Consider the following 18403-nt stretch of genomic DNA (forward strand, 5'->3'; position numbering starts at 1 on the left):
CTGGCACATTAGAGCTCCCCAATCGGCCTGCTAAAGACACCCCAGAGCTTCACCCGAGGTGTGCCTCCCTCCTGGAGGTGGGGCTGGGCGTTCCAACCTCTAATCACTTGGTCTTTCTGGTGACCTGCGTCCTTCTGAAGCCATCTAAGGCCCCACCCTAAGTCACAAAATTAGCACAAACTCAGGTGTGATCAAAAGGCAGCTTTTGTCACAACCCCAAATTAAAATCACATCGAATACCCTAACTGATTATATGTGCACACAGATTAGTAACCAGAATAAAAGTTCCACAAAATAATACTTATCCATACTACAGACAATATACTCTGCTCTTTTCTAGTCATTTTTTTTTTCAACTGAAGCTATCTCTAGTGATACATTCATGGCATCTCCCCCCCCACCACATCAATAATCTTTTTCTATTTTCTGTTGCTAAAGCAAAATACCTGAGTCTAGGTGATTTTTATAGGACAGAGTTCATTTTGGCTCATGTTTCTGGAGGCTGGGAAGTCCAAGATGCAGTGGCATCAGCATGGCTTCTGGCAGGGCCTGTTGATTTTCCAGCTTATGATGGGAAGCATAAGGGCAAAAGAGACTGAGACAGGCACAAGAGGCGCCTTGCTTTATAACAACCCGCTGTGGCGGTAACTAGGCAGGCCTGTGGAAGTGAGAGGTCCCTCACAGCTGAGAGGCTTTGATCCTTCATGACCTCATCACCTCTGAAGGCCCCACCCCAAAACCACCTCAATGGAACCGGGTTTCAGCATCAGCTTGAGGGGCCAGCCATAGTCAAACCTCAGCAAACCCTTCTTGGGATAAGACAGAGCAAGTTATTTAAAGTTTTTTTTTTTTTCCCTTTCAAGTAGAACTAGGGCTCAAAGACTGTTGGCCAAGGGGAAGAAAACAGGCAGAACCCTCTATTGCTTTTCTAACTTCCTCCTCCAGGGTTCAAGTTTCAAACACCTTCAGCTCCTGCTGGTATTTTTGTGGTAGCCAGGCTCCAGGAATGCCTCAGGTCCCCACTTCTGGAACCCGAGTTATCCTTGTGTAGGCACTTCCTGCGACCTACGGGCATGGGTCTCTGGGACCAACAGAATATACCAGAAGTGAGGGAATAGTCACCTCAGAGACAAGGGGACTGTGACCTCTGTCCTGGGGGTGCACTCTCTCTTAGCCTGTCTCCTTGCTTATTTGGGAAGATAGCTCTTAGGTTGAGACTCAAATAAAAAGAAAAGGCACCGGTCACAGCCTTGAGTCCACTAGGAGTTGAAGCCTCCTGCTGATAGCAGTGGGGGGGGGGGGCTTGAAAGTGGGTCCTCCTGTGGCACATCTGCATTTGTCTTCAGGTCCCTGACCAGCTCTGTACCTGGGCATGTTAGTCATTTAAAGAGTGTCATCTAAACACTAACAGTACAATTTTTTTATATTGCTACAATAAAGTCCTAATTTACCTGAGCTATCTTGTGCCCCTTTATGACAGGCGAGATATGCAGCATCTGACCATTTGGTCCCCTCGAGTGGTGCCTAGAAGTCTTCTGTCATTGTCCCTTTCCAGAATCACAGTCTGAAAGACAAATATCCTCAGTAGCAGGTGAAAATTGTTCCCTTATGTGATAAGGTCAGAATCACCTGGCTGAGCCAGAACTGAGAGAACCATCAGCCAGACCACAGTGTGACCAAGCTGCGTGACCGTGCGTTCCTCACACCCCTGCCCAGCTCCTTCTCTGTTCAAACCCACAGCTCCCCTCAGCACCCCGAAGACAGGGCTGGGGTGCTGGATCTCACTTTGCCTTTCCAGTATGGCCAGCAATTCAAGTTTCCTCTCCTGCTTTTCACCAGTACCTTCTTTGCTATTTGGGGGGCTGTGAGTGGCCCTAGTTTGCTGGGGCCTCCAGAGTCAGGCCTCTAACCTAGGACACCAGTAACTATATGATACGTTGTCATTTTGGGCTGTTAAGCATTACACAGTAATATCTATGACAACTTCCTAGTGAGTGGACCTTGCAGATCATGGTGCTGGGCTGTAACACCCGCCCAGGAGAGAGAAAAAAAAATTGGAGTATTTTATTCCATTTTCTTTTATTTTTTTCTTTTATAAGTAGGGAGAAGATTGATTGGAAGCCTGTGAAACAAGGTAAGAAATTACAGAATGAAAGTTTTAGAGCAGATAGTCCACAAAACACTGCTGTGTTCAGTTCGCTGCGTGATGGCTGAGTCAAAGGCCAGTCTTCACTGATCCCGTCCTTTTCACCTGCCACCAGTGAGTGAGTGAAACAAGAAACTCAGGCTCATCCACCCAGGGGAACCTGGAGTGAAGGCCCTGCTTAGCCCCTGTTCTCTGCTCTGGCACAGTGAAGACGTACGTATCTGGAGGCTTCTCTGTGGCTTCCGAGGGAAGCCAAGAACCGGGCAGTGGAGGAAGCTGACGCTGCCAGCAAATCCTACAGCACCAACAAGACATTGCCTCCTGTCCTGCCAGGGATGCAGTCTGGCCCGTAGGTTCCAAGTGGCTTCTGGGGGGCCCCTCACAATTTCATCTTTATCATTTCTTGTTTATCCTCCCTTGTCAGCAGTGGTCAAATTGTTGTCTCCTTTTGCTATGAGACTAAAATAATTCTTACATTTTCTCCTTCTTTGCTGCCTATGCCAATCATATATATTGTGCTCTGAATTAGCGAGGCCTTGGCTGCTGGAGTACAAAAGTCAAGATTCGAGATACAAAAAACAAAAGATAAAAGCAGCACCTCCTTCTCTCTACAAAGATGCTGTTTGTTCTGCTTTGTTTTGCACTGCAAATCGAAATCATAACACTGATTTCCATGATGAGTATTGGACTCAGGAATCTAGAAGTCAGGAATTCTGTTTTCTCCCCAACCTGGATACCAAGTGTCCATGGAGACAAAGAACTTTTGATAGTGCTGAAGGGCTGGGAAGGAGTGGAGACCAGGCAGCAGGGATGGAGATATTAAGCCTCATTAGGTCCTATCCCTTTGGGTATTGGGGGAGCTCTGATGGCCTCTTTGTGGGATGAGTCTGAATCAGTGTCATCCCTCTCCCTTTCCTGAGTTCCCCATATGACCCTGGATCCTCCACTCCCGAGAACCAAAGACAGGCAAGGAAGTCCACTCCTGGCCTCACGCCTCCCTGAGGACTGCACATGGCAGTGACACAGTGAAGGTCAGGGGAATCCTGGCCACCTCTAGGGCTGCACCAAGGGTGCCAGCATGTTTGCTAGTAAGGGAGTTGACATGCCTGCTGGGCACTGCTGGGCTCAACGGGGCCTTTGAGGTGATGCCTACACTCACCTCACCCTCTGACACAGAGGTTCAGAGAGACCAGGCAATCTGCTCAAGGTCACAGACTGAGGAAGCTCCCATCGCAGCTGGGGTCCCAATGCCCTCTGCTGAAACTTGTGCCTGCTCCTTCCTTCAGCTACCTCTTGTCACTGCTTGTCACTTGCTGAAAATATGTGTGAGCAACACCCAGAGATTTTTGCACAAAAGGGAATCCGGAGAGTCACACAGGGGCGGCCTTTGGGAGGAGGGACCCTCCTGTTCATCTGCTATGCAGGTGGTTTCTTTTTCCATTAAGAATTCCAGTGAATTCTGCAATTATCTTTGAGGAGAAAGGTGAGGGTACATGGGTAGAGAGTTCAGCTGGTATTTCATTCAACACTTAATCTTCAACAACCCTGGGCGGGGGTGAGAACCTCTTCATAGCAGACAGAAGAGGAACTTAGAAAGCTTGACTCCCTCAGCCCCAATTTGAAAGTTACTCAAACTTTTGCTTGTTTAATGTTGCCATGTTGCTTAAACTCAAATGTTGCTCTCATTTCTTTTTGTCATTTAACCTTCAGGCCCACACAGAACCATTGGCAGACGTGGGAGCCTATAAACGGTAGACTTTCTTGGAAGAAAACCTTCCTGGAAGAGAAACAAGGAACCATTGGCAAATAGCATCAGCAGCTTCTGCTTCTCATCTCTAAAACTTTACTATGCTTTTTCAAGTTCCATAGTGGCTCCCTAAGGACATGTCAAGAACCTCAGAATATTTATATGGCAATGGAGCAGGCTTTACCTTTAGGTGAGAGCTAAAGAACTTAGGAAGAGAAGCTTATCCTGATTATCTGGGTGGACTTAAGTCCAATCATACCTGTCCCTGAAAGAAAGAGACTTGCAGAAGGGAAGGGTGACCAGGGAGCAGACCCTGCAAGGATGAGGTCTCTAGCAGAGAACTGCAGAAGCCACCACAGTGGGGAGAGGCAAGACATGGATTCTCTTAGAGACTTCAGAGGGAGTGTGACCTGGCTAAGGCCTGGATTTTGGCCCGTGATACTGATTTGTAGTAATTTGCATTCGGTGCATCATACTGTTCTCTACTCATAATCAATGAGCAGCCCCAGAAGCTAATACATAAATTAAGTTAAAAATCATATTAGTCTTTGAAATGCTCCCCTGTTCTCATTTCCTGAAGAAATGTGGTTGGTGGGTCTCTCTCCACTTGACTGCTGTGGGGAGGTATGGACAGAAGCAATTCTCTTGACCCATTTCTTCAAACTTTTTGTGTATATAATCTACAGATTTAATGCAACCTTCATCAACATGCCAATGACACTCTTCACAGACCTAGGAAAAACAGTCCTAAAACTCATATGGAAGAATGAGACCCCAGAATACCCAAAGCAACCCAGAGCAAGAAGATGAGGCTGGAGGCATTGCAATACCTGATCTCAAACTATCTACAGAGCTATGGTAACAAAAATGGCAAGGGACTGGCTTAAAAACAGGCCTCCTGATGCTTACCACAGGCTGTGTTCTTCACTGACTATATAGAAAGAAGAGGCAGAGGAAGCCGACCCCATGCACTCCTCAGCCCTGTGCCTGGTCTGCACTGCGAATGGGGAAATGTGGAAAAAAGAAAAAAAAAAAAAAAAAAAGACATGAAAGTCAAAGAAAAGAAGAAAAAAGGGATTCATACCCAGAATGTATAAAGAACTCAGAAAAACCTCCAACCCCCCAAATAACCCAGTCAATAAGTGAGTAAATGACCTAAACAGTCATTTCTCAAAAGAAGAAATACAACTGGCCAACAAATATACAAAAAAAAAAAAAAAAAACGTTCAACATCTTTAATTGTCAGGGAAATGCAAATCAAAGCTACACTGTGATTTCATCTCATTCCTGTTAAAATGGCAATCATCAAAAATACAAATAATAATAAAAAGTGGCAAGGATGCAGGGGAAAAGGTACACTTTATATTGCTAATGGGACTGCAAATTAGTATGACAACTCTGGAAAACAGTATGGAGATTCCTCAAAGGGCTAGGAATGGAACCACCATATAACCCAGCTGTCCCACTCCTTGGTATTTATCCCAAAGACTAAAATCAGCATACTATAGGGATACAGTCACATCGACATTTATAGCAGTGCAATTCACAATAGCCAAATTAGGGAGGGAAACATCCCCCGTGCCTGTCAATAGATGAATGGATAAAGAAAATGTGGTACACATATACAGTGTAAGTTATATACACAATGGAGTTCTACTCAGCCATAAAGGAGAATGAAATTATGGCATTTGTTGGTAAATGGATGGAATCGTGCTAAGTGAAATAAGCCAGATTCCAAGCTAGAGAGAAGAAAAGATTTTTAAAAAGGGATGGGGGGGATCTTAAGAAAACAGAAGGGAGAACAGGTAGAGAGGAGGAAAGAGACCAAAGAGGAAAGTGGAGAGGACAACAAGGGGAGATAGTGGGAAATGCAATTGAGCAAATTATGCTATAAGCATGTATAAATGTCATAATAACTCCCCCATTATGTATAATTATAATAACCGTAATTTTAAACGGTATGTAAAGAGAAAAGAAAGTCGAAAGCTCTGACTTGAATATTTAACATCATCAGAACCACTGAACTTTTCTTCTTAGTGGATTTAGTTAAGAAAAATGGGACAGCTGTGGAAGCTCTCCTTTAAGCTGGAGGTCAGAGGTCAGAGGACACCTTCCTATAGAAGGAAGTGGTAGGGAAGAACTGTGGCTTTCTCTGACTAAAGGTAACTTTTGCATTCCTCTTGCACCTGCTTATCAGTTACTAACTACAATAATTGGTTGCGTGTGACAGTAGAAAGCTCCCAAAGCTGCCACATGTGATCATGCTTTCTCAACCAGGGGAATATAGCGCTTCCATCTGGGATACCTGGAGGTACTAGAGGACATTTAAGATTTTCATGATGACTGGAAGCATAGATGTCAGATGCTTTGCTCAACCCTCCACCTGGAATTGTGCCAACCAAAGTGCCTGTGCCTTGAGAAATACGGAAGACATTTCAAAGCATCAACATCTGAGACTCCAACGACATTAAAGCATGACCCCAGTGATCACTGAAGTGGTTTGACAAATGCAGACAATAAGGCCCAGCAGGATTAGGAGTCACATTCCTGGCTGGAAAGTGAGCCAGGGCTCTGTCAGGCCTCCAGGCTCTACCAAGGTTATTTTCAGAAAGCCCTTTACACAGCTGTGCGAGTTATCACACCTCCAGGGACTCCTAGATTCCAAGAGTTGTATGATCTGTTTTCTGGATTGTTTGTTTTGCTTTTGGGTATTGGGGATCAACCTGGGCCTCATGCATGCCAGGCAATGGGAATAGAAGAGGACTGACTGGATGAGTAAGTTTTAACAAAGGCCCAAAATTCCCTTATTAAGAAAGGAACAGCAGGAGCTGAGAGCATAGAAGAGCAAGTGCCTAGCATGCTCCAGGCCCTGGAGCAACTGCCATGATGTCCTAGCACTGCAAAGGGGGAAAAAAAGGAAATAACAGACTGAGCCCATTGGGATTTCCTTGTATAACTACCAACTTTACAATCATTTCAGGAAGTAGCAGCTGCTCATTAACAGTGAGTAACTCGTCCTTTTTCAAGCTGGACTTGAGTCTTCTGTCCTGACATTCCTCAGTATAATTTTCTTAATAATGTAAATTCCAAACATGTCTCCAATGAATATTTTGACATATTTTTTAGCCTCAGAGGATAAAATCTATTACTAAAACCTCAGCTCCCAGTGAGAGTGTACTCATCTAACACATGTGCCTGCCTCAAAGCCACAGAGGGCACTTGAGAGACTTTGAGTGTCAAAGTCTCAAGGCAAATTTTTGAGGACTAAATATGCATTTTGGGGTTCCCCTGCAGATTCTTACATAAGGACAGCAATACTCCTAGGAAGCATCAGCTGTGACCTCCCAGCATGTCTCAAATGGGAGGGGAATTGATGTGGCAAACTGAATAACTTGAGGTCTCACATCTGGCTGAGACAAATGCCAGGAACATGTGGCTTCAGTAAGCGCATGTTATGAGAGTTGTAATGCAGTGGCCACACATTCCATTCTCCTTCAAACGCGTGGTGGACTTTCAATGCCTTGGTCTCAAAAGGGAGACTGTGTACCCAACAACTGCCATGATGTAAAACTTCATCCATATAATCCATTAACATGCCGACATCAGTTCAATTACACCAACCAAGTGCAGTTAACCAGTCCCTACAGAAGTGGTAACAGACAGCAAGTTGGTCATGAACTTGCCATCTTTTCCTGTCTCATGGAAGGCATGGAGTTAGCAGTACCTTTCATGTGTGACTTAGTCCTTTCACCAACCATGAGATTCATCAAAGGAAAAATGTTTTTTTTCCTTAGGCAGTTATACCAAGACAATGTGTGTCTGTGTGCATGTGTGTACACACAGTTTTTGTTTTCATTTCTCAATAGCAAAAAGCCTAAACCCCTCCACACCAAAAAACAAAACCAGTTATTACTCTTAAAAAACCCATCTCTCTTTCACTTCCTAAATCAATTCTTTCTTCCGTTCCAGCAACAGGTAGAGAACCAGTTGTGAACAGTGACTTCATGTTCTTCCAACCGAGTTGATTGCACATTTTCACATATTTTCCAATCCCAAAGGCACCATTTCACCAGTTCACAGGAGCACCTTCTGCAAGTTCAAACGTCTCTTCACAAGTAACAGGGCCATCTCTCTAAATGTCTTCTGTACTGTTCTCCACTCTCTGCCTCCAAAAAAGAGAAGATTGCTACATTACTTAGCAAAATAACCTTCCCCCAAACCAGCCATATAAACACCACTCCTCCAAAGAACCCTCTAGTTGTGCATAATAAAACTGACCATGTAGGATAATGCTGTTTATTAAAAAATATAGTCAGGGAGAAGGAAGTCAGTGCATTTATGCAATTTTACATACACATTTGTAGTTTGAGGTTCCATTATTCCAACAGTTCATATAAATCACTGTTTCAGATAAAAGAAAAAAAAAAAAAAACCACTTTACACAGATCAGCAATTGGTAATAGGTTTGGTAATGAGTAGGCTTGTAGTAAAAATAAAACCACCTCTTCCATTATTAAAGAATGCCTCCTTTATGCGGAATAAGTCTTCAAGAGTTATGAACTTTTTCTTAAGTATCGTTAACTTCAATTTCTTGGAAAATGGCCAATTCTTTTTTCTTTCCATGTAAGTGCTATTCTAGATTTTTTTTTTTGAGGTAATAAAGAATTTTCAGAGATTTGTCACTAGGTTCTCCTTAAGGTACTGTGTGTGCCAACTACTGCAGTGTCAAACCCGACTCGTACAAAACCATTTCTCAGAGAATTATACAGAATATGACATTTCCAAACAATGTTCTCATTACAACAGAGGAAACAAAATGTGCCCCCCCCCCAATAAAGCCTAAAATTGGTAAATTAAAGGGTGATAATTTCTGCTAATGGGGAATGAATGGCCTCCAGAATCACTCAAAAGGGATTTGGCTTGTGACTGAGCACAGTATTTTACCACATTTTTTCTTGGATTAGCAATGGCATTTCCCACTTCCTGAGCTCATACTAACAGGAATTGAGGGGGACAGCCTCAACCCATGATGAACTAGAGGGAAACCTCAAACTCATAATTTGTACGGGATAACCCTTCTTGTGGAAAATCAAGTTGGATGCAATTCCTGGAAGCAGAAGCTGGTGCTCTGTCCCCTAGCTTTTGGGCCTTTCTGCAAGATGCCTTAGGGAAGTCACTCCAGAACAGGAAAAGAGTGTCCCAATCAGCACACCACTCCTTTCCATAGGGTATCCAACTCAAGAGTTAACAGGCAAACCCAGAAAAGAGAAACTTTTAGCATACTACTTCCTCATAGAAGAAATTTCTGATTATAAACATGGAGAATCAGAGCCCAAGCATTTGAGGAGGAATCTGCAATCCTAATACGAGTGGTGTGGCTAAGACATCTAGAATGCACCTGTGCCTGCTCCCCATCAGACACCAGAACTTAGTTTACTTGTGGGCGGATAGGGATAGGTGGTGATATTTAGCCACCTAAGTGCAACAGGTAACATGTTCTTACAAAGCAGATCAGATGAGCAACTACATGACAATACTGATTTTGTGACGGCTGTAAACAACATCTGGTTGACTTCATTTCAGCAAGAATTAAAGGAAAAATCACTACCCAAGTGTCTACGTGTTTAAAGCATACTAGAATTGGTGCTTATTGAGAGGACTGTTGAGCAAATTAACTCCATTTGCTGGAGAAACAGCAAATGAAGTACACGCTTTTTCCTTTTGAGGCATTAAGACCTCTGCCAAGAGACAGCGCTTTAAATTGGGAAGAGTTTTCCTGACCCAAATGAATCAAACGTCCCATGCGTGAAAGAAGAAATAAGACTGAAAACTTAAACAGGTAACTACTGACACTCAAACACTCCGACTCCAGAGTCGAAGTCAAAAGCACTTATGTCCTCCTTAGATGCTGGAATCAATGAGGCCAAATCTACCAGGACTACACCATGGGTAAAATGCAAAATCTAGATGTTTTAATATGAAACATTACTTTGTCTACATACACGTCTTTTAAAAATGAGAAAAATCTGTATTGTTTGTGAAAAGATATCGGAACTGATAACAAAGGCAGTCATTAATTTCACCCAACTAAGCTGCTCGGCTCCTATGCTGTCAGTGGTGAAACTGCAGAAACCCAACTCCAATTTCAGGACAAAGCTATGCATTCATCAGCCTCTTCAAGGACAGGAGCCTCCCCAGCCCCCAATTCTTCTGTCCCCTTCTCCCCATTTAGTGGGATTACTGTCCAAGTTAACTCTCAGGAGAGGATTTTTCATACAAGGCTATGTAAGTGTAAAAGAATGAAATACCCTAAATGAGACACTAAGTTTCTTCTTGGGTGGTGGGATGGGGAAAGGAGCTTCTATGTAAATTAAGACTTTGGAAGATTGGTAAACTTGATTTCTCAAAGTTCAGTTAAAAAAATGGCTTCTCTATCATTTTCAAAGAGATGAAGTATGGAAAATTCTAATTTATGTAACAGACTTAATTTTTAACCTTAGAAGGAAGGAATCTTCTGTTTTCTTTCCACACTTTATGATCTTTAAGTTACTATTATAAATTGTTTACTAGTAAAATCAACCATGACCCAAATCATGGAGACGTGATTTACTTGCATTGGTATACATACATCTGTACAGTTGAACACTATGCATACAGCACAGAACTATAAACAAAAAGGTGAAGCAAACTTTATTTATTTTCAGGTAAAAACATTAACCTGATGGATTATTGCAGATTTGAGAAGTCAGCACATCAAACAAATGGACAGCATCGCTTACAGGTGTGTTTATCTGTGTGGAGGCAAAGGCTGAACTGTTTGTCCCAAGTTAGCACTGGGAGAAGGGGAAGAAGAGTGAAAGACAGAAAGAAGACTGAGAAAAGAAATTAAAATAAGAACAAGGGATAAAATATTTTTACTCTAAGAGGGAATGAAAACTGGTTGTTTAAAACTTTACATTAATTTAAAATGCTCTGGTCATAGAATAAATACTGGCCAGCCCAAGCTGTAGAATTTTTGGCCAACACAAAAGAAATGAATGAACCTTCCTCTTCTCCATCCCAGAGGCTGTTGCTGCTAGAATTGCCATGTAAACAGTCCTAGTGTGTTGACCGGTAAAAAGCCAGAAATACCCTACAACTCTATTAAAACTAAGCTATAAGAAAAGTCTACCTAGTTACAAAGGCTGAATTATAGACAATATTATTTCAACGTAATGAATTTTAAATTATATTTTAATTTGAGAGAACACGGGACAACAAAAGCTCACAGCTCAGGAAACGTAACTGTGAGTGTTGTATTAAAAACAACAACAACAAAACCCTGTGTGAAATGCACAGAGAATAATGTGTTGGAGAGGAAATTATAGGGAATTAAGAAGCACAGAGAGCTGGTCTACTCAACTATAGTTGTCAAATACATGTGAACTTTAATTTCTGCACTTAATGTAAAAGATTTGTCTCTGGAAGAAACAAAACTGCAGACTTAGCTAGATGGATACACACAGCCCAGAATTAAACTGCACAGCGACATTTATTGTTCCAGCCTGGAAAAACATCCCTTTTTTAAATTTCACACAGCAAAGCAAGTTAAAAACTTCACTCATCAAATAAATGATAATTTAAACAAGAACTTGCTAAAGAAACCTCATCACAACAACGCTTTAGGGCCTGATCACTTTTAAGTCCATGGGGCCATTAATGAATATCAACCAAGCGTCTCTTATAATCTGCAAGCCGTTTTTCCTACAAGAAGGCGTAACATGTTTCCTTGACTCAGGTGATACAGTTAGAAAAGAAATCATGATTTTTTTTTTCTTTTGCTGTAACAGGCAGACACTGACTTCTTGTTGTGATCAGGAGAGATGGAATGACTGCTGCCCTTCTCTTGCTGCTATCAACAGTTTGTCACGCATTATCTCAATGCTTGAATAGTCCGGCAACTTAAGATAGTTCACACAAGTCATTACAGAGGGTAAGAAGTCATCTGGGTTTTCTGTTGATTCAAATGTTTTCCGGACAATTGTCAAAGGTGGGTTCAGACTCCGGAATCCTGAGTAAGAGAAAAAGCAGACAGACCAAGGAATTTGGTGAGTTGTTTTTCTCTCCCCCACCCCCCAATGCTATTACTCTCAGAAAACATTACACTGCTGTGCTGTATGGTATTACTACACGCATAAGGCATTCTTTCTTGCCTGCCAACTACTTTCAATACGTATTTAGAACCTGCTTTATTTATGTATCACTTTAAAATCGTTGCCTAACAGTTTCATTTTCTGAGTTTTTAAAACAGAGTACTAATACAACTTAATTATTTTAACAATCCACTACTCTCATCTAAGTCAACTAAAATTTATGATGTACAACTTCCATAGAATTTTACTGAAGTAGCATTACATGTAATTCTATTTCAAGATAATCTCTATGAATATTTCTGCTAGTGGTATCTTAATGTACTTCTAGAAACAAACTGAAAACTTACAACATTATGATATTGGAATAGTTAAGAATCTTCTATGCTGGTACTGAAGTTCACACACATGTACAACCACAGGTAGAGTAATAGCTAAGTATCAACATCATATCATACCCACCTCCAACAGGCAATCGTGGGCTTCCAGTCACAAACTGGAGAAACAACCTCTGCTGCTCATTATCAAAACTACTGAGAATCTCAAACAAGAACTTCACAGCCCGACTACAAAAAGAAATATACCAAAATTATTTCTTCATGATAAAATACAGTTTTAAAATTTACCCAATCTGCAACCCCAGATAATTTCAATATGGTTGCATGTGTATTCTCATTACAATTCACTATGAAATCAAATTTGTTAGTTTGGCTGTTTTAGCTGAAATCTACAAGGAATGACGGTAGCTGTAAACTTTTGTATACACACACACATACCCGTTCCAAATTTGTGGCTATCAGATGAAAAGCTGGAAGACCCAGTGCTCACCTGTCATGTGTATAACCGTGGTCAGGCCTGCAGCACTCCATCAAGGTCTTTGCATCCCAAGTGTCTGCTTTACTGCCACATAGAAGCTGATCCAGCTTTGAGTTTAAGTAAGGATAGAGAATGATTAAAGAAGAAATCTGTAAACCTGAGTGAAAATAAAAGTCTATACATTGAGTAGGAGTATCATGTTCAGTACTGAAACCTTCTGCTTTAGGACCTCTTCATAGGCTGTGCTCTTCTATCACATTCAGATATTTCCTTTCCTCTTCGGTTGCACATTAATAGGTATCCTGTGCATCTGCAGGGACTAGATTCTAGAGAAGGGTTTGATACCCTGAATTCTACTTTTCCTATCCTGTATCATTACTTTAGAGGATGCAAATTGATAATCTGCTTCCAACCAGGGGGATTTTTTTTCCCAGTAAATTCTGGTTTTCAGAAATACAGTTAACAGAACAGAGTAACAGAAGTCAAGAGATCCAAAACTGAGCTAGAGAAAAGTAGACCAGAAAGCTAAAGTGGGACACAGCAAACAGGCAGGGTTTTATATTTTATAAAGAGGCACATCTTTGCCACATGGATGTTTGTTTGGGGACCGAAAATAAAAATAAGAAGTATTTTTGTGTCCTTATGAAATGGAACACTAATTTCAAACTAAGACATTTTTCCTCTGGTTAACTGCCCATTTGTGGAAGACTGCAAGTTTGAGAAAATTCAGTTCAAGGAAAATGGAGTTTAATACATATTATATGTCACTCACTGTCAAGTATATTATGTATCTGTTCAATTTTCATTATCCTATAAATTGTAGTTCATTCCAATTCTATAAGATAGGGATTATCCCAATTTTACAGATGAAACAGTCATATCAGATACAATAACTTGGATAAGGTTATGCAGCTAAATGATGCATAAGAACCAGGCCTCAATTCCAGAAACCATACTTGCTGCTTTCAATTCCAGGTGACACACAGTCCCTTTAAGTGCCAAGAACATGCCATACTTAAATAAGCAGCAAATCAAAGAGGACATAAAAATAATTGAGACTAAAATACTAAGTCACTCCAAGATTTCCAGAGTCAGACAGTAAATAAATGTGCACTCTAAAACTCTTAAATAAACAAGCAAACAACAAGGTTTCTAAACTGTTAAACCTAATACAATTAGGCCTTTCTATGACATCTCACTACCAATTAAGTAGTTTTTGAGAGTCTTATTGTACTTCAAGGATTAACTGGAGTGGGGGCAGGGGAGGGAGGAAGGGAGAAGGTGGGGGAGATAGAGACAGACAGACAGACACACACACACACACAGTATGTGTGTGTGTGTGGCTAGAGGTCTAAGGGTGTGGGTGGGGAGTGTTTTGGGGATTGAACCCAGGGCCTCATGCATGCTAGGCAAGCACTCTACTACTGAGCCACATCCCAGCACAAGGATTAATTTAGATAATGAAACAATGTTTCATCTAGTCCAGAAATTTAAAAGGTAAAATCTCCCCAGTGTCACTTCATTGTGAGAACGTCCCTGCAGCCTAACCTGCAGAGTATGCCTCATACACCCCAAGTCCCATTCTCTACCAAGAGCATCAAGAGTGACTACTGACAGAGACATTATGCCTACCCTATTGCATCAGGACCCACTCCCCTCTCCTAGAGGGACACCTATTTAATATTTCTGTCTTTCCCCAAATTCTAGACCCTGCTCCCAAACCCCATTTTTTTTTCCTTTTTTGAATAACAGGGTCTTTGATTAGATAGCATATAAACATTCTACTAAGATAATTATAGGTACAGAACAAGAAATGGACATTTCTTTAGACATAAGATACTCACTTCCTCTGGGTAGAAGTACTGAAGATGACTGAGTGGGAAAACTGATTCAAATCCATCTCTGAACGAATCAAATTGTCTAGAAACGCCTTCATTTAGTGCCCAGAATATTACCAGCTGCAAACAGAAAACTATTTTAAAAACAAAATTTTATATCTTTCTACTATTTAATATGTGGCAATATAAAGTAAACTGCCTTTCTGGATCATTTTTAAAAAACAAACAACAACAACAAAACCATGCTGTTCAATCTTGAAATTACCTCTCAGAAAACTGCATGAGGAAAAGTTCAGGTCAACTTCAGGCTTTGAAAATGGGGTGTGTGTTGGCGGGGGTCGGGGTGGGACAATGCATTTACATGTAGTGTGTTTTAAAAATTCATTTATGTAAAACCCTACAGTATACTTACATAACCTTACCAGATAAGAAGTTAGTAAGAATTTTCTATCAAGAATTAAAGACAACACTTCAAGATTCAAAATTAGCAACTATTAAGGATTTTCAAAGTGGGATGCTTAGTTTTAAATGTAGTTAAGTTATGGAGACCCAACCTTTCTGCAGTGTATGCTTCCTCTCAGAAATAGGCAGAACCTGGGCATGCAGGTACATAAAAATTAAGGGTAAGAAAAAGCAAATCTAGCTATCAACAGCCCTGGCTAATCCACTGGCTACAGAAAGAGAACATATTCAGATAGAAATGAAAACATTAGTGTTTTGCTGATAGAAAAATACAAGCATTATTACACATTAGTTATTTGCTAATAATTTCTTTCATAGTTAGTACAAGAAATACTCCTACTACCTGTTAAAATTAGTTAAGAGATTATAAACTTGACGGGTAATGGGAGCTTGGATATTATTTAATCTATGTTTTCTCTTTGAACTTGATGAATAAGCTAGATGTCCATAGCCAAGATGGTATATAAAAGTGAGGCCTAGGTGTATGTAGATATTCTGGCTTGAAACAAGTGCTATTTCCACCCAGTGTCAGGATAAAATCAAAACAAATTCTTCTAACACTGGTAATATAAAACTTAACTTTGATATAAAATTACTTTTCCTCAATTTAGCAAATAATAGTCAAGGCCCACAAGTTAATAATCTGACAGTCTTACCAAACAGAGAAGTGTGTGTGTATGTGTGCACACGTACATACACATGTATGTTTTGGAGGCATTTTTGTCAATCTAGTTGCTTTGAAGGAAAGGCAGAAACACAGTAATGAGAACACAAGTGACAGCTCCTTATTATGGACTTTTTTTCTTCAAGGGAATGTGGTATACCTGCATTATATCCAAGCTTGAGGATAGGTAATTTAGGTTATAAAAGGCATAAAGAGATATCTGGTATGTTCTCTAAACAGCAAACAGAAGCTAAGACCTGAAAAAGTGGCCTTCATGAATGGTCTGGGAACAGGGAAGGTCTTGCTTAAGCGACAGTCCATGTAGACAGAAGCCAAATGAACTGGCTTCACTGAATGAGGTCCCTTCTCTTCCCCCTTCATGGGAGTACAAGAGGCAAAGTCCTAATCCCCACAGCTGACCTGTTCCCCAAAAGACACATGATTACGCACTCTTAGATACTCCTCTAAATTGTGGATAGTGACTGGTATATCCTTCCCTCCTTTCTTCAGTTCGATGTTGGGAAACCCTGGTAGTGTGAAATCCAATCCTAGATCTTCAACTGAGCAGCCATTCATAGTAAGGGTTTCTAATGCATATTGTAGACTCTCTTTGGTCTTCAGGGTAGGAAGAAAAAAAAAAAAAAAGGTGTCAAACACAAGAGTTCACTGTTAAAATATAATCCAATACAGATGATGAGTTTTTTCTCCATCTCTTAAACCTATTTACTCATTTATTTTTGGACATACTCTACACATGACCAAGTCACTGTAATCTGAGATCACAAAAAAGTTTGTTAAGCACCATAGAATCCAACTATTTTTGGATTAGGAAACAAAATTGCTGGAGGATCCTCTACATAGAGATACTGTTGCTTGCTTTAAGCATATACAAATCAAATTTCACAGAGTCTGTTACATTTTGAGTAATGGTTGATCTGAAGAGTGAACCAAAAAAACCCAGATAAACTTTTTGTAAATTCTAAGCTAATCTTGATAAACCAAATAGATAGCACATAATGAGTAATACAGTTGGGAAATTGTAAATAGAGAATGTACTATTTAATAATGGTAATTAACTTTGGGCATGCACGCGCGCGCGCACACACACACACACACAGCAAAGCTCAACTCTAAAGAACACCTTGAAGATGCTTCCTTCAACTACTTTTGGCCTCCAAGCATAACCAATTTGTATTCATACAGTAATGCTGTGATGAAGAAAGAGGCTTCCAAGAAAATCCTAAGAAAAGTTGAATCATACTCTGAAAATAAAAACAGACTATTACTCACTTTTTTAAAAGGTCTCTATATAAAATACTGTTAATTAGATCAAGAATCAAAGACCAATGTGCAAGAATGCACATTCTGTCTGAAAATAAAAGACATTCTATAGAGAAGTAAAAGGCAAATGGCTTTCCAGAGTAGAAGTGCCTCTGTGCATAAGTGATTATGGTGCAGAAAATCACTTATTCAAACTGCAAAAGGCTAGGAAGTTCTGACTATTATATTACTTTTTTAAAGAGGAAACTTGGGGTGGGAATATAGCTTAGTGGTAGAATACTTCCTTGGCATGCACAAGGCCACAGGTTCAAATCCCAGTCCCCAGTAAAGGAAGTGAGGAAGTGGAGGAAGAGAAAGAAAGGAAGGAAAGGAAAATTGTTTAGGAAAGTTATTAGGATGCCAGATAATTGAGAAGGAATTGAAAAGGGAAGTAGAAGGTTACTTAAGATTAAGAGGAAATGTAGTTGTTGAGGGTTATGTGCACTTTTACTTTCCCACCAAAACAACAAGACCCATGTTAAGCTTTTATCCATTACTTGAGGACTCATTACTTGAGGCTTTCTCATTCTCATCTTTTTTTCAGCAAAACAATTTTTTAAAAAATTAAAGGAGGTATTAGTTTATAGTCACCCACTAGAAAGTCAAGACTGTCCCCACACCTCCAGTCACTATTATTCTAATCTAAGTCTCTTCCCTCATATCTATTTATTATGTAGACATGCAATACAAACAAAGTGCATAGGATAGGAATCCATAATATACAAATATATCCAGGATGTTTACAAGAAATTTACTGTTATCTAGACCTCATATATTAAATTGAAAGCTAAGTTTTAGCACATTTTCCGTGTAACTTTTGAGAATTTAACTACCAGGGAGAATCTGAGCCAAAACAATTTGCCTCATCTATATACTTTGGGCAGGGATGGGGGTACCGGGGATTGACTTAGGGGCACTTGACCACTGAGCCACATCCTCAGCCCTCTTTTGTATTTAGAGACAGGGTCTCACTGAGTTGCTTAGTGCCTCACTTTTGTTGACGCTGGCTTTGAACTCATGAGTCTCCTGCTTCAACCTCCCAAGCTGCTGGGATTACAGGCATGCGCCACCATGCCCAGCCTCATCTGTATACAGCCTCATCTGTATACATTATAAAATAACAGGATAGGATATTTCAGAATGTGGCCGTTTCTCACGCTCTGGCTGAAAGTTGGTTAATACAATAAGTCAATTTCTGGAGTACAGAATTTGTACTATGCAATTTTATACTTTTAAACTGACAACCATCAGGAATAATAAAGGGTAAAATAACAAATATCA

General features: G+C 40.5%; 1 protein-coding gene and 1 pseudogene across 18 annotated transcripts in view; one reads left to right on the top strand and one right to left on the bottom strand.

Annotated features, from left to right (window-relative positions):
* The first annotated feature begins 4785 nt into the window (after positions 1-4785).
* LOC124089775 (small nucleolar RNA SNORA51) lies at positions 4786-4910 on the top strand (annotated as a pseudogene).
* Positions 4911-10572: 5662 nt separating this feature from the next.
* Trip12 (thyroid hormone receptor interactor 12) overlaps positions 10573-18403 on the bottom strand; it is a 145469-nt gene continuing 137638 nt past the window's right edge. For all 18 annotated transcript variants that reach the window (XM_046439938.2, XM_058577467.1, XM_046439951.2 and 15 more), the window contains 5 exons: positions 16253-16417; positions 14683-14796; positions 12851-12945; positions 12485-12588; positions 10573-11943 (listed from right to left, as the gene is read on the bottom strand). In XM_046439938.2, the coding sequence (XP_046295894.1) occupies positions 11747-11943; positions 12485-12588; positions 12851-12945; positions 14683-14796; positions 16253-16417 (675 nt within the window). In that variant the 3' untranslated portion in view covers positions 10573-11746. The remainder of the gene's footprint in view (positions 11944-12484; positions 12589-12850; positions 12946-14682; positions 14797-16252; positions 16418-18403) is intronic.

The sequence above is a fragment of the Marmota monax genome, unplaced genomic scaffold, assembly GCF_021218885.2.
Source record: "Marmota monax isolate L192 unplaced genomic scaffold, Marmota_monax_Labrador192_F-V1.1 WCK01_AAM20220418_F8-fsc00041, whole genome shotgun sequence".
Lineage (NCBI taxonomy): Eukaryota > Metazoa > Chordata > Mammalia > Rodentia > Sciuridae > Marmota > Marmota monax.